Source organism: Polyodon spathula, chromosome 11, assembly GCF_017654505.1.
Source record: "Polyodon spathula isolate WHYD16114869_AA chromosome 11, ASM1765450v1, whole genome shotgun sequence".
In the NCBI taxonomy this organism is placed as follows: Eukaryota; Metazoa; Chordata; class Actinopteri; order Acipenseriformes; family Polyodontidae; genus Polyodon; species Polyodon spathula.
Genome location: NC_054544.1, coordinates 38,592,320 through 38,607,957, shown reverse-complemented (window position 1 = coordinate 38,607,957; position 15,638 = coordinate 38,592,320). Strand labels below are relative to the sequence as shown.

Genomic DNA, 15,638 nt, shown 5'->3' with positions numbered 1-15,638 from the left:
AGACAAACTGTAAATAAGGGCTGCTTTCAACAAAGCACGTATTAGTATTCAACTTATTGAAAGGAACACGGAACATTGCCTGGTTTTAACAGATACAAATTGAAGTGCAGTGTGGCTGAGTTTGCTTATCCCTTTTGCGACAAGTTTTTTAATGTTCCTTTTTGAAGTTCCGTGTCGACTGCTCTGCTGTGATTTAACCCAATTTCGAACACTGCAGTTTCCAAATCCAAGCAAATGATGCTAGCTTTCTTATTCAGGAGTGTGCTATAGCAGGGCAAGAGAAAATAATGCCATGTAAATGTACTATTTACTGCAAAGCTGCAGGAGACTCTGGGACAGGAAGATGTCAGGGATCAACCAAGAGAAAAGGAGGATTTTTGTTTTGTACTGTAGCAGTTGAACAATTATCTCCAACAGTAATGGCATATCCTAAGTGGTCATTACCTTATTATTATTATTAAATTTGTCATTTAGAAGACACACTTATCCAAAGTGACTTGGAGACTAGAAGTGCACTACATATCAACTGCTGCTGCAGCCACTTGCAATAGTACCTCAGGTTTTACGTCTCATCCACAGATATAAAATATTAATTTAATCTCTTCAGTTAGGGAACTGATTTAATAGGACTAGAGGGTGTACATTATACTCAAGTAAGTTGTGAAAACAAAGTAGGAAGATGTTTTTATTAGTTAAGTATGCAAGCACAATGCACCTCCCAGCTTGGTTGTAAAAGCAAAATTCTGTTATTGGTATCACGAAAACACACAGTGACAAAATATGTGCGGGCAGTAGCTTTAATAAAGATTAGGATAAAACCTGGTATTCAATAGCTCAACTAAAAAACATGTGGCAGACGCACACGCGAACGGACAGGTGTCGTTTTGCACTCTAAACAAACAGGAAAGAGACTCGTTCTCAGATTCACAGAATTAAAACTGTGCCATGTAATACATCTCTACTAGGTTTTGTCACAGTTGGAGGAGTAGATTTTATGTACGCACAGTCATCTTTGTGATCCCTGCAGTCTGAATCTACCCACAAGCTGTTCTGAGAGAAGTCTGATTCCACCCCCAGGCTATTATGAGAGTTAAGTGCACCATGCAGTCTATTATCTGTTTGGGTGCTGGTTTTATTAACCCCATCATTTTGTTCATGGGAAGTGGGTGGGCTGATCTAGTCAGTCGTGTAATGACTGTCACTTAAGGCATTTTGTCCTTGAGACTACAACTTTAAATAGAGATTTTTGTCTGTTTAACATAGCATTATAATGAAAGAAGACATGCAGTGTTGACTCTAGAAGCAGCCTGTGTCTGACTATGCAATCCTATTCATATTAAAGTGCTACCATTCATTTTAACAGCAGGCACACAGCTTTACTGACATGAATTCCTTTCACCGGTTTGAGTCAAATGGAGAAGAAAGCTCAGTAGGTTTGATTTTTTTTTTTTTTTTTTTTTTAATTTGCTGTGGTTTCAAAATGATATGCATCAAAATCATGTTGAGCTTTATCTTTACACCTAACAGAGTTCTTAAGCAAAAGGATAAAAATCAATACCGGATTGTAAATTCACATCCGACAGAGTTGTTATAAAATTACCTTTACCTAAATCTACTATGCTTGTCTATTTTCTGTAATCTGTAAAATTATGTCATTTTTTATACTGCTTTTTAGAACAGTAAATTCTGTTTGCATATTGGGTCTGAACAGTGACGGATCTAAATACCACCTTTAACTTATTATTATTATTATTATTATTAATTTATTTCTTAGCAGACATCCTTATCCAGAGAGACTTGCACAAAATATCACAGTACAAATTACAGACTTACACAAAATATCCCAGTACAAAATATCACATTATAAAGTATCATACATAAATCCATCTTGTGATTTATTGACCAGTAAACGCAATAACAACAATTAATAGGTTCACGATAGAGCTAGTTAAGTCTGTTTAACCAAACCAAAATTATATCGGTTTATATATCATAATATCTTTATTATAATTGGATAGGCACAACACACAAGCACACATAAGAAAGAACTCTGCTGCAAGCGAGCACTGCAGATTTCTCATTGGAAATGATACAGCTATCACCAGAGAAGATTAACTGTAATAAATCTTTAATAACTTTATCTGTCAGCTTCAGAGCTCAAAGGCAGTGGGGGTGGGTGGGGGGGGATTCTCCAGGGAGCACGGAGAGGCCCTCTCAGACTGGAATAACTGACAGTGGCTCTGACTCGCATTAGTTACAGAGAGTGTGTCATGGAGTCAATCTCACAGAGGTCCCTAGCAGATCCAGAGCATGCAGATCAGATAGGCTCCCCACAGGGTAAAGGAAGAAAAAAACCCCAGGCCAATTAAAGTGTCTCAGCTGGTACGTTTTGGTAAGCTGCAGTATAAAACAATTAATTGGGGTATATAATGAATACGCTACAATATTACCAAGTCACATTTGCTTTTAGGGGTAAAAATTACAATACTGTTTAAATTTAATCTGTAAGTGAATGTTTGAATAAAATGTTTTAATAAAATGAATAAAATTACTAAAAAGTTCACACATATTCTAGTGCGTTTTCATTCTTTTAGATCTCAAAATATGTTTTTGTTATTTGTCAGACACCCTCGTGTCCAAGTCGTGCCAGATTAAGTTGACGATCGAACCAGACTAAGCACCAATCCGACCGCGGTGTCAGGGGACAGTACCTCAGTTTCCCGCAGATGTTTAAAATCCAGGCCGGTAATTCAGGGGTGTCTGGCCTTGTCATTACCTGCTTTTCTAAGAGTTTTCCTGACTGACATGAATACAGTACTGCTGGTTTTAAACTCGCTGTCAGCAGAGATATTAAAACTTCTACTGTTAAAATATGTGTTTAGTCCAGCTCAGCGTTATAAAACTGGAGACTGAATACTGGTCCTCAGTTTAACTTCTTGCACTGGCATAAAATTCCCTTATGTTGTTGTTTTTTTGGATTTATTTCCATAAAATGAATGCCCATATTTTTTTTTCTTCAAGTACATTAACCAGTCCATGCTGTAGTTTTTGTGTGTGTGTGTGCGTTTTTTCAATCTTTGTTATCTATTTCATTTAGCTGTTCCTCATCAACTGTTGTGTTTACTCTTGCTGGTGCACTTATTTTATTTCTATTTTTTTTTTCAGATGGACTGCTGTCTTCACTCAGAAAGTTGGTGTTGTAGCAGTTATGTGGGTTTTCATCCCCAAATATATTAAAGGAAATAAGTTAAATGCCACTCATTTTTAGCAGTGGTTTGTAACTAATAAAATAGCAGTTTGTCACGAAATTTAGATTGTAATGGTGCGTAGTGATTTATTCAGTGTGAAGCGGCTCATTAGTATGCAAACCATGGTGTACGCTATATATACAACAATATAACCAATCAGAGGTGGTTATTTTTCCAAGCCGTGTTTATGTATATATATATATATATATATATATATATATATATATATATATATATATATATATATATATATATATATATAGTGGCTTGGTTTGCAATAATGTCACATTTTGTTGAATTACAAATAATTTATGCACATTTTTTCAAATGAACTTGTTTTTTATTCAAAGCTATAGTGGTTAAACTAATCACTTATATGACGAGATGGTTAAATGTCAGCAAAACTTGCAAAGATAATGTGCAAAATGAAATTTAGTAGTTGCATAAGTATTCAGCCCCTTAAGTCAGTACTTGGTAGAAGCACCTTTTGCAATAATTACTGCTATGAGTCTTTTTGGGTAGGTCTCTACTAGCTTTGCACAGTAGGATGATGACATTTTTGCACATTCTTCACAGGAAAACTGCTCCAGTTCTGATAAGTTTGTTGGGGATCGTCGATGAACTGCAATAAATTTTCGATTGGATTCAAGTCAGTACTTTGACTGGGCTACTTAAACGTTAATTCTCTTCTTGTTCAACCACTCCAGTCTTGGCTGTAGGATTTGCTTGTACTTTGCACCATCGATTCTCCCCTCTATCCTGACAAGCTTCCTATTCCCTGCTGAAGAGAAGCACCACCATAACATAGTGCTGCCACCACCATGCTTGACAGTTGGGATGGAGTTGACTGGGTGATGTGCAGTGTTGGCCTTGCGCCAGACATAAAGCTTGGAATTTAGACCACAAAACTTTTTTCCACATGTCTGCAGTATCATCGCAAACTCCATACGTGCTTTAAGATGACGCTTTTTGAGTAATGGCTTCTTTCTTGCCACCCATCCATACAGGTCAGCTTTGTGTAGGGACTGGCTTGTTGCTGATGTGTGAACACTTACGCCAATCTCAGACACAGAACTTTGCAGATCTCTCAAGGTTAGTGTTGGCTTCAGAGTCATCCCAAACCAGTTTTCTGCTTCCCCGGCTGCTCAATTTGGGAGGGGACCTGACCTGGGTAGTGTCTGGGTGATATGATACATTTTGCACTTCTTAAAGATGGACTTCACTGTGCTGAGAGGGATAATCAACACCTTTGAAATTTTCTTGTACCCTTCTCTTGCTGTGCCTCTCTATCACTTTATCCCTGACTTGTTTCGAAAGCTCCTTGGTCCTCATGGTTGCTTTGTCGGATCACTATGTGAGTTATAGCTTGAAAGTCTATACATACCTGAGGGAAATTATCTACAAGTTAAACCACTTTGAGTACACACAGGCTGAAACCATTTCACTAATTTTGTGACCTTTCAAACAGATAATTTGCACCCGAGCTGATTTAGGGCTACGTTAGCAAAGGGGTTGAATACTTATGCAACTGAGATTAATCTGTTTTTCTCTGTAAATCTTACTTACTTATATTCTATATGCATTTTTAACTTTATCAATGTATAGTAGTTTGTGTGGATTCTACATGTAAAGTCTAGTTTGAAAGAGCTGTGGAGTACGCCAACAAAATGTGAAAACTTTGCACGGCAGTGAATACTTCTGGCAACCTCTGTATGATTTTTTTTTAATCCCAATGCAAACCCCTACAGATGTAATATACATGTGCTTACCAAAACGGCTCCTATACTTCTCTGCTATTACTTCAACGTGCTTATTGAAATGACGAGAGTCAACAGTTTTATTACATAATGATTTTCATGAACCACCGGAGAATAATGATTGCTTTCTTCGAGGCGCTGTTAGAAAAGATGTTTCTTTCAAATCAATTCAACTTGTTTCCCATCAAAGAATTCCAAACGATTTAAAAACCAAGCTGGTATAGTGTACAATGGCTGCTTTTTATTACTTTTGCATTTTTTGAATACTTAAACATTTATGGTAGATAAATGGTAGGATTGAAAATGGTATGTGTTTGGGATGATGAAGTGCAGTTGGGTTTTGTAATACATGGCTGTGGCACGGGGACAGGTTTTGCTGCTGATTGCACTAGTGTGGTGTGCATGAGTGCCCATGTCTTATGTTTCTTGTGTCTGCCATGTACTTACTTTTAATCTGTTACTGTTGAAAACATCAGGACAGTTCTGTTTAACTATAATTCATGGATAAAGCAGCCTGGCTTAGCAGACAAATTGAACTGATTTAAAATCATATATTAAAATCAAGGCATTTTAATACTTCAGCATGGTTTTTTCCAGTTAATTTATCAATATCAGCCCAATTAATGACTTTACATACTGCATATTTCTTTTAATATCTCATGCTTCAGAACATTCAATATTATTTCTTAATGGACCCTTACTGGAAACTAAACATGGTACAATTATCCAAGCAATGACCGAAGGGGGTGTTAGGCAATGTATTAATATATTAACAAACCCTCCTTTTAGGTTTTGAAGTAGTTTAAATGATGCATGGTAAATACCATTTAATCAATTAATCGGTCAATCTTTACTTTATATAGCGCCTTTCATAGTGGACCACCGTCACAAAGCGCTTTACAATTTGCAGTATTATTTAAGAAATGTGCAAAAAACACATAAGATTTGATCAAGGTCTTCTCCTCTGTAATTTAGTCCTACAGCTAGAAGATGCCAGTTTAGACTCAACCAAGGCTCAGTAATCATTATCAAAGAACTATGACATAACTGATTCACACACCCCACATTATAAAAGGCTCCTTCTTGCTTTAAATTTACAGCCCTATGAAAACGCACTGACAACCGTAAACCTTACATTGTTTTGATTAAATGAATTGTCTCCTGGTTACTGCTGGAGATCTCACCAAATCAGAACAAAGATACGTTTTTTCAGTTCAAACAATGATGAAAAACCCTTTTCATAGCTGTGATCTGCTTTTTAACCTCAGGGAAATTATTCCATTCCACGACCTTACCTTGTAATCTCCTCATCTCCCACCATTGCTTTGGAGACAGGCGAATATCTGCCGGGGGTTGCTGGCGGTAACGGTTGTCCCAAGTAGCTGGGCGGACTGACGTGGTTATCCATGTGTTGTGAATAGGCTGAAAAAGAAAGAAAGAAAAATAAATTCAAAAATACATAAATATAGAAAGAAAATCGGACATTTGCCTTTAAAATTGCACGCTTGTATTTATACAAGATAATGAACCACCTTTCAACTGTGCGCCTCTCCCCAGCTCTCAATCATAGTTGGTCAAATTTGCTGTTTTGCCCACCGTGAGCGAAACTGACTTGCAACAGGGAGACGGTTTTTCAATAAAAATTACTCTAACACAAATATTTGTTCTGTATTTATTTATTGTAAATTAATTTAATGTAATGTATTGCATACATCACTGTTGTAATTGTGGTAAATATTTTAACATATTTAAATCTTATGTCTGGAAACTAATGGCACTTCAAATAACATAACAAAATCAACTCAAAACCATTTCTTTGTGACCTTTAGATTTGACCAATCAGGGTAAAAGAAAGACCAAAAGGAGCTGTCACAGGACCTCCCCCAAGTCAACATCTTTGTTTTTCATCCATATCCCTCAGAGAAGCTAAGCAGACGCACCCACAAAGCTGTTCCTTTCTTTTTTCAGCCCAAGTTTCCTGTTTTCAAAACACTTTTTCAAAATTACTTTTCACTTACGTCAGCTCCAAGCAAATGTGCAATCACCATTACCCGTATTATTGTTTCGCTACTTTGTTTTATTGCTGCACGGATTAGCCTATGATTCAAATCTCTTTCGTCCTTCACACATTTACCCCAGCAGCATCTGTGTGCAGCAAGTATGTTAATACTGGAGGTACACAGTATGCTTTAGAAATTAGATAGAAAGCTGTTCTGGCTAATGAAATTATTCCATAAAATCCTACCTGCGATGCTCTTTCATTCGCTATGCAAGTCTCACATTACATAGGCAGTTCAGAAAGAGGCCCGTGTTACAGCATATTCATACTGCAAGCACCGCATTTTTATTTTAAAAAGTGATTCATGGTACCCTACAGCATTAAGAAAGCAGGTAGTCTTATTTTATACTTCCTTGGTCATTTCACCTGGAGAGTGGAATTCTCTTTCCTGTCCTTAACTAACCAACTGTGTACAGCCAGCGACTTGCTGTGATCCTCATGACACAGCTGAGGTGAAGTGACCTAGGAAGTGAAACTATTTGAAGGTATTTAATACAGGGAGCTTTCTTTAACATTCCTTCAAAATAAAGACACGTTTGTTCGAACATGGGTTTCTTTCAAAACTGTGCATGTGAAACCTAAGTACATAAATGAATGGAGGCACACAGCAGGCAAGACAAAATGAATTCATTAACTAGAAAAACTGCAGGTACTAGGCAGATTGCTGCTAACCACCGCTCAGGTTAAAAATAATTTGTTTTGCTCTCTCACAAACAAAATAATTGCTATGAGGTTTTCACCAAAATCGTTTTAGCAGTTAACCAATTATGTATTCGGTTCATTTTATCTTGTAAACTAGCGAAGAAATTCCATTTATACGGTAGCTGACTCAATTTAAATTAAAAAGAAATTGCAATAATATTTAACTGCTGACCTTTATTGTATTTTGAAATCATTAGATGTATTATATTACAAAACAATGTAAGGAGAGAAATTGAAAGCTTCTTTTGTTAGTGTCATAAAAATGTGCTGTGCTATTTATAAAAAATAAAAAAAAAGACCTAAAATCCATAGGTGACCTTGATTGCAGGAATGTTTATGAGGCATGTTTTTTGTAGTACATTGAAGATTTCAAATTTTACTAAAACATGCTCTAGAATTATTTTGTCTATTAATTCCATGCCGGCATCAATTTTAAAAAGAGCCTTACTACAGTTTATACAAACTATAGAGAAAATCCAAAACTGCTTAATCCCAACATACTTCTGCGCCCACTGTCGCTAACTGATTTTAGATACTATTTCCAGTGCTCTGCACACCATTATCCAACACTGCGCCTGTTAATCCCTGCACCCTGTGATTGTCCATAATGTGTATTCTATCATCCAGCACATGGCATTCAAATTCTCAATCCACTGTTGTATTTATTTTAATACACATTTTCTCCCCCAAAGTGTATTTTTAAATTTAAAGTGAAGGGAAATAGATTTTTAGAGAAAAACTGTTGCATCAGTATTAGTAAAACATAGCTCAGAATGATTTGGAGCATTATAAAAGAGTGGTAGGATAGGTAAACAAAACTAAATGTTTAAAATGTGTATTCTTTAATAGTGCTTGAGATTCAAAACCACCATGACAACATGTCCAGTTGACATCAGACAGCACCCTGTAGGACGTGTGGCTAGCAGATGCACTCTTCGGTGCAAGCATTCACTGGTCCCTTAAGAGAATAAAACAACTTGAATTCTGGCACTAATAACGCCTTATTTTTATAAATGTTGTTACTTCAGTTTGTAATGGTGGTCCACACTAACAATATGCGGAGTGTGGCACACTGATAACAGTCCTTGAGAGCCTGCAGGAAGGTACTGTAATCACAGTTACTTGGCAAACATTTAAAAATCAGCCTTTTTCATACTGCCCTAAAATAAAAGCAGTCATGTATGTGGCTACTGCTTTGGCAAACAGGCCAGGATTTGCAAACTGGTAAGTGTACAGTTTTCTTGGAGACAGCAGGGTGGGCTGTGCACGGTGTGCTGGTATGTTATGTGGACCATTGGTTTAGAACTTGCTCAAGGCTGTGTGAATACATTATACATTATTGAGATTTGATGATGTATGTTTGTGAACCCACAGTATGAAAACCCTAGTGACTCCACTGACGCGGGATTCAGTATCTCAAATCATTACGTTTCTCGGTCAAAGCGTGCAATTAATAACCATTCTGGCCCTCCTTTCTTTGCTGTTTGAGCTAGGCTGACAAAAAAAAAAAAACACACACAACCAAAAAAACACACTGCTATTTTGTAGCTTCTCCATTATGTATATCCCCTCAACCAGTTAAAAATGGAACTGAATAACAAGCGACTCCCACAGCAGTCCAGAGCTTGATGCATGCGGGGAGACACTCTGCCACTCTCTGAATTGTCTTTGTCCTGTCACATATCCCCCATATTAATGAAACTAATATCAATCTTCATATCAACCAAGGTTATGAGATCGCTAGGTAAAACTTGAGAGAGTAGACAAATGTTTTAACTATGGCAGTAGATCTTTACCCACAGGATTTTGCCTCTTTATTCTTGTTAATCAGGGTCTGTCAAACAAGAAGAGTATAAAGTAATGGATAAAATACAATACTATATTTGAAAAAGAAAGGTCTATAGATTATGCAGTACACACGGTACACTTTTGGTATAGCTTAAATATAAAACAGATACACCATGGATAAATATGTTTAAACAATATGTTAGGCTGAAGCTTTACATTCACATTCATTTCAATTCAAAATATTTTTATACTGTGATAACATTATCCTATATAGTCTTGCTAATAACTATACATTACAGCACAGATTAAAAGCATGTTTTTCATACCTATTTTAATTATGAGGCTGTATTGCGCTTCAGTATATTGATCGTTTTTCATCTTGTATGAAATACATAAACACAGAAAGATCACGCTCTAGCTGCGAAGGCCTCAGTGCTGTGTTTACGCTTGTGCCCAGACAGGCAGCACACTGACGGAACAGGGTTTATTCCAGGGAGCAACCAGGGCCACTTCACTCAGATCATTAAAATGACCATCTGGCAGGCATACCAAAATAGAATACAATAAAACTAAATAAATGGAACCTGATACTGTCTCTGTTTATTTTCCAATCGTGAAACAATTTTAGTTTTTCGGCTCATCTCCTAAACCAGCTTAAACCACAAGGCTGACCAGTTCGTAATTCCATATGCAATCTAACAAATAGAAGTATATTATTAGCACTGAATAAACACTTATGTTAATACTACATGTCCCCGATTTATTTTTTTTTGTGGATGAACAGGAAAAAGGGGAAGTAGTACAATGAATGATATACAGTTATTGATTCACCCTGTGATAAACATTAAAACTAGAAAGACAGACAAAAGCACCACAGGCTTAATCTGAAAACACTTTTCTGTGACAGATGAATCACCTAGTGAGCCTCTCTTTGTACAGATCCCCCTGTTACAGGTTACAGTTGGAGGATTCCCAAGCTTGATCTATTCTAATAGTGTTGTATATTGAGGCTTCACTATGGTTTACATTGATCAAGGTCTTCTTGCTAAAAAGCATTTTGCAAAATATAAATGCCTATGTTAAAACTAGCGACAAACGACATTTTTAGTTTTTAAAGTCTGCGTGACGGGTTAAAAGTTTGGTAATATAAAAAATGTTCACAATGGTGCAAACTGCACTTTGGAGAAAATATTAGAATAAATCTTGTAAACTGGATGGGCCCCTGCCAGGAGAAGGGAAGATCTGATTAGACCATGAAACAAAACTTGTTTGAATGACTTCTTATCATGCTATTGTTATGGGTTTATGACTATTTCCACTTTAAAAAAAGAGATGAGGTCATGTGCTGAAACACACTCCTAACACAATGGGGTCCATTTTAGTGAACAGGTCTAAATACTGACACGTTTTATACTACATACAAAACAAATGCAGTGGATTGAGGTTCACCAAAAAAAAAAAAAAAAAAAACAGGTTTAGAACTTTGACACTGTTTAGAATAGACCCCAATGTGCCCCTTGCCATTAGCCAGTAACTCAAAGCTTTCATTTCATTGCGATGAATAAACATTCAGCAAAAAAGAACATGAATCAGTTCCACACGGACTCATACGCTCGAATGCAGACACACGGTTGGTCAGCGACGGTCAAACTCACAGTTGGTGATGTCGGGAGGGGCGTAACTGTCATTCATGTAGATGCTCGTGGGTTTCGCCACTTTCAAGTAAACTACATCAGGGGTGTTTTTCAAGGCAGTCACGGCGTCTTCATGACTGACCTCCTCAAGACCAGCAGCGTTCACCTGAAAAGAAAGACATACACACAAAAGGAAACCTTGGATTTAATGTACACACAGAAAACGTGTGTCACCTGAAACAAGTGTGTTGTACATCAACACATAGAGCCCCATACAAGCCCCTCTTTACCGACACCCACATGCGTTCGGAAAAACATGTTTTATAAACCGTGGTTGCATAATAGATATTAAGGGATCATAACGATTAATAGCAACGTGCTGCTGTCTTAGACGGCAACAGTGAAAAGATTTGATGACGTAGGACGAGCAAATCAGCAGCAGATGTGTGATACCTACTATGTTGACGTGATTAAAACTGGAGAGTCCAGCACACAGAACAGCCAACAACAGGGGGGGGGGGGCGGTTTGGGGGGGTGTGGGCGGGGGGGGGGGGTTGTTGGGGGGCGGGGGGGGGGGGGGGGGGGGGGGGGGGGGGGGGGGGGGGGGAAAGAGTAACTAGAGGTCTTGATCTCCCGAAATATTAATACTTAGATAGGATCCTTCCCTGAACATTCAGTATTATATAATATATATATCTATATATATATAAATATATGATAATATCTATATAGTATATATATATATATATATAATCAGTATATATAATTTGTGAAACTGAGAGGAGTCAGTCATCATAGAACAATGCATATGAGACCATTTTTTTAAATTGTGAACAGTGAGTCTGTGGAATGTTTTACCAAGCAAAGCTGTTGCATTGCAATTCTTTAATATCACACCAGACAGCTGTGGGATAAACCAGCTACCAGGACAAACACTGATGGACTGAATAACCTCCTCTTGTTCGTACCGTTTCTTATGTTCAATAAATGATGCCTGGTATCTAAAAACTAGGGCAGCCCAAGGGGATATGACTTATTTAAAACAAAACGTGTGTCTCTTACGGCAAGAAGTTTGTCTCCTATCTGCAGTCTGCCATCTTTGTGCGCCGCTCCCCCCTCTATGATTTTGGTTACGTAAATGCTATTGTCCCCGGGAATATGCTGATTTCCAACTCCCCCTGCTATGCTGAAGCCGAGACCTGTAGGGGATTAAAAGTCTGTTTACTTCTATGCACATTACACCTAATATAAAAAGCAAAGTACATGCAGTAAATTGTGTCTCATTTGCAGTCATTATAAGTTGTCCTTCATGCTACCAGTGTCAAATATTTCCAGACTCCCAATGCTGCTGTACATTGCCATCAGAAAAAACTAATTACAGGTTACAAATGAAATTCTAGATACAGCACAGACTTGATTTCTGGGAGGCAAAACTGAGTCTAACATCAGTTTGAAAATAGCAGATCTTTGGAACATTAGCTATTTCAGTACTTCTTTATTCTAATCACAGCGGTCGTACAGGGTTTGTGACTTATGAATTATAGCTGTCAGTACAATAATCACACACATTTTTTGTATCTCTATAGTAAAGATTCTCAATATCACCACTTAGAACAATTCAACATTCCGCTATTTGAAGCACAAGACTAAAATGCTGATTTGATCAACCCATACCCCATTAAGATAATCCACAGATGAATTTTATTGGAACATTTTACAGCACTATGAAATCTATCCATGGTTAACCTGGGATCACAAGTGCTGTAAAGTGCTCCAAGAAAATATAATTGTGATATGCAATGGGGACCTTTAATTTAGTGCTTCATATACTATTTGACTTAAAGCGTCTAGGTCAAAGACCCACACCAATGCAATGACTGAATCGGAATATCATGAAAATACTAGCATGTGGCCTCATAGCGCCTGCAGTCAGCTCTTTAAATAATATTAAAATACTTCCACATGATGTGGAGACAAACATACAAACAGTACTTGAAAACACCTAGCTCTTTTCTGAGCTCTAACTGAACACACAGGACCCTAACTATAATACAGGACAGCTAGGCTGTTTGCCTGTTTTAAAACTCACAAAACCAAATACATGAAGGTTTATTCACAATACCTCTTGACGGTTGCACACGCTCACAACCAGGCTCATCACACTAGAGCCCCGAACAGACTGGCTGCTCTCTTTAAATACCCTGCACCTAGCTCTAATTTACAATACACACCAGATGCAGGGGATAACTAATAATTAAAACAAAAATGTGCATTCTCACATGTTCTTTTCTAGCAGGGATGAAATTAACCCTCTCCCTGCTCACTATATATATATATATATATATATATATATATTATATATATATATATATATATATATACATATATATATATATCTGTGCTTGTTTGAGGATTATACTGGTCCCACACAAAAAACACAGCTTTATATGGGTCAAACTGAGCATTATCTAAGGGCTTTAGGAAGAAGTTGTAGATAATCCGGTATGATGCTCGCAAGTCCTAGTCCAAATTCAGTATACAATGCTGCATATGTATAAACAAATACAAACTACTTTTAGTCTTAAAGGTCAGAATGTTCTTTTGAAAACATTTGCTTAATACTAGACAACCCTTTTTTGCAGGGAACATAGCAATCTGTTTCTTGACGCTATGAGGCACAGTGCTCTCACTAACCTTTAGGGCCTTTAACAAGTTTTAGTTCCATGATTTTTTCCGTCACTGGCTTTCTTCTTCTCACGTATAGTCTGACGATTGATCCGGCTTCTTTTAGGGCTTCTACTGCTTTGCTGTGGGTTACATCCCTGGCATCCACATCATTTACTCTTAATATGTTGTCATTCACTCTATGGGGGGAAAACACAAAGCACACCATAGATACGAGGAATCCATGTACTGACTGTGTATCTATTTACATATGAAATGTAGTCACAGTTGCCTTATATGCTATGAATGAACTGGTTGCTTGTGTATCAGTACCTAAACACAGCAAAAGTGTTTTAATAGAAGAGGTGGATAACTGTCACCCAGTGCTTTGTCTCAAACTGTGCTCACCTGCCATATCCGTCTTCTATTACCATTTGGGAGGCCAGCTGAGACCCAATGTTTTTGTAGTCAACAGTAAACTAATAAGGACGTGTTGCACGTGTTCTGTGCCATGCACTTTTAAATTGGTCACTATCCGATTTCAGTAGTTGGAAGAAAAGTCCTATTTCTATTCTGTTAAAAACTAAATACCAGATTAAGGACCAAAAGACAAAGTCCTCTTTTTTTAATAACCATTCAATTCACCATGGCATTCATTTTTGACATTGCTGCACTATGCACAGCTAGTGTCTTTGCATTCTAACTTTCCGTCTGTTAACGGTTTCCATTCGCCACCAGCTTTAACATGTGATTAGTTTAGACATTGCGAAGCCAGCAGCAGACGTACCGCAGTCTCCCGTCCTGTGCAGCTGCACCTCCTGCTATGATTTTTGTAATGAAGATGCTCGGGTCATCTCCAATGTGGGGATTATCTGTACCACCTGCGATACTAAAACCAAGACCTGAATTTCCCTTAAAAAAGGAGAGAAAGAATGGTCACATGCCAAATAACACATCTACATTTCATTAGAAATGAACATAACTATTGGTTTGCAACATGAACTGTATAACGCAACACAGTATAGTTTACTGATATATTCTGTAAAATAGCATAAACTCCTCCATATAAATTAGTTATGGATTATTTTGTAAATGGACTAAACAATATATTCCATCTAAACATCTATCTTTCTCGATATCTCTCTCTCTATCTATATGTGTGTGTGTGTGTGTGTGTTGGACGAGGTCAAAAAAAAACTGCCACTCTGTTCACGTGACCCCCATAAGCATCTAACATTTCTAGAGCTTTTTAAAATTCTTTCAAGCAGACCCCAAAATTAATCTCTACCCAATTTGAATGTGTTTTAAACAGAGATTACAGTCTGCATTAAAAACAGATTATGAATTAACTTAATTTACCCTTACGATGGCAGTTAATCCCAGCCCTCGCCCTGTTTAAATGTGTTTTGTACATGCTAAAAATAATCAGACATCTGCCAGCAATCTCAGCACCCAGACTACACTTAAATCTGGTTGCGCTCAAAAACCAACAACGGGACGCAACAGCGCTGAATTCAAGTCACAGTGGCTAAACAAGAACTTTGGATGTTGCCGGTGAGGGAGGGAGGTAAGTTAAGACAAGCTACAATCATTCTTCAACAGTACAATTTTAGGATTGTGAACAATAACATAACATATTTCAAACAAGGGTAAGCAAGATCAGTATTTAAAATAATATTCTTCTTACCCTTTCAAGTGTGATCTCCTCGTATTCATAGTCTGCTTCTGTGCCGTTTACCTGAAATACAGAAGATGCAAATCTTAAGCATGCACACCCAGGAACATA

General features: G+C 37.4%; 1 protein-coding gene across 27 annotated transcripts in view; it reads right to left on the bottom strand.

Moving 5' to 3' along the window:
• dlg1b (discs large MAGUK scaffold protein 1b) overlaps window positions 1-15,638 on the bottom strand; it is a 184,718-nt gene that overhangs the window by 39,724 nt on the left and 129,356 nt on the right. For all 27 annotated transcript variants that reach the window (XM_041263435.1, XM_041263405.1, XM_041263408.1 and 24 more), the window contains 6 exons: window positions 15,540-15,590; window positions 14,640-14,764; window positions 13,883-14,052; window positions 12,251-12,387; window positions 11,210-11,354; window positions 6,301-6,427 (listed from right to left, as the gene is read on the bottom strand). In XM_041263435.1, the coding sequence (XP_041119369.1) occupies window positions 6,301-6,427; window positions 11,210-11,354; window positions 12,251-12,387; window positions 13,883-14,052; window positions 14,640-14,764; window positions 15,540-15,590 (755 nt within the window). The remainder of the gene's footprint in view (window positions 1-6,300; window positions 6,428-11,209; window positions 11,355-12,250; window positions 12,388-13,882; window positions 14,053-14,639; window positions 14,765-15,539; window positions 15,591-15,638) is intronic.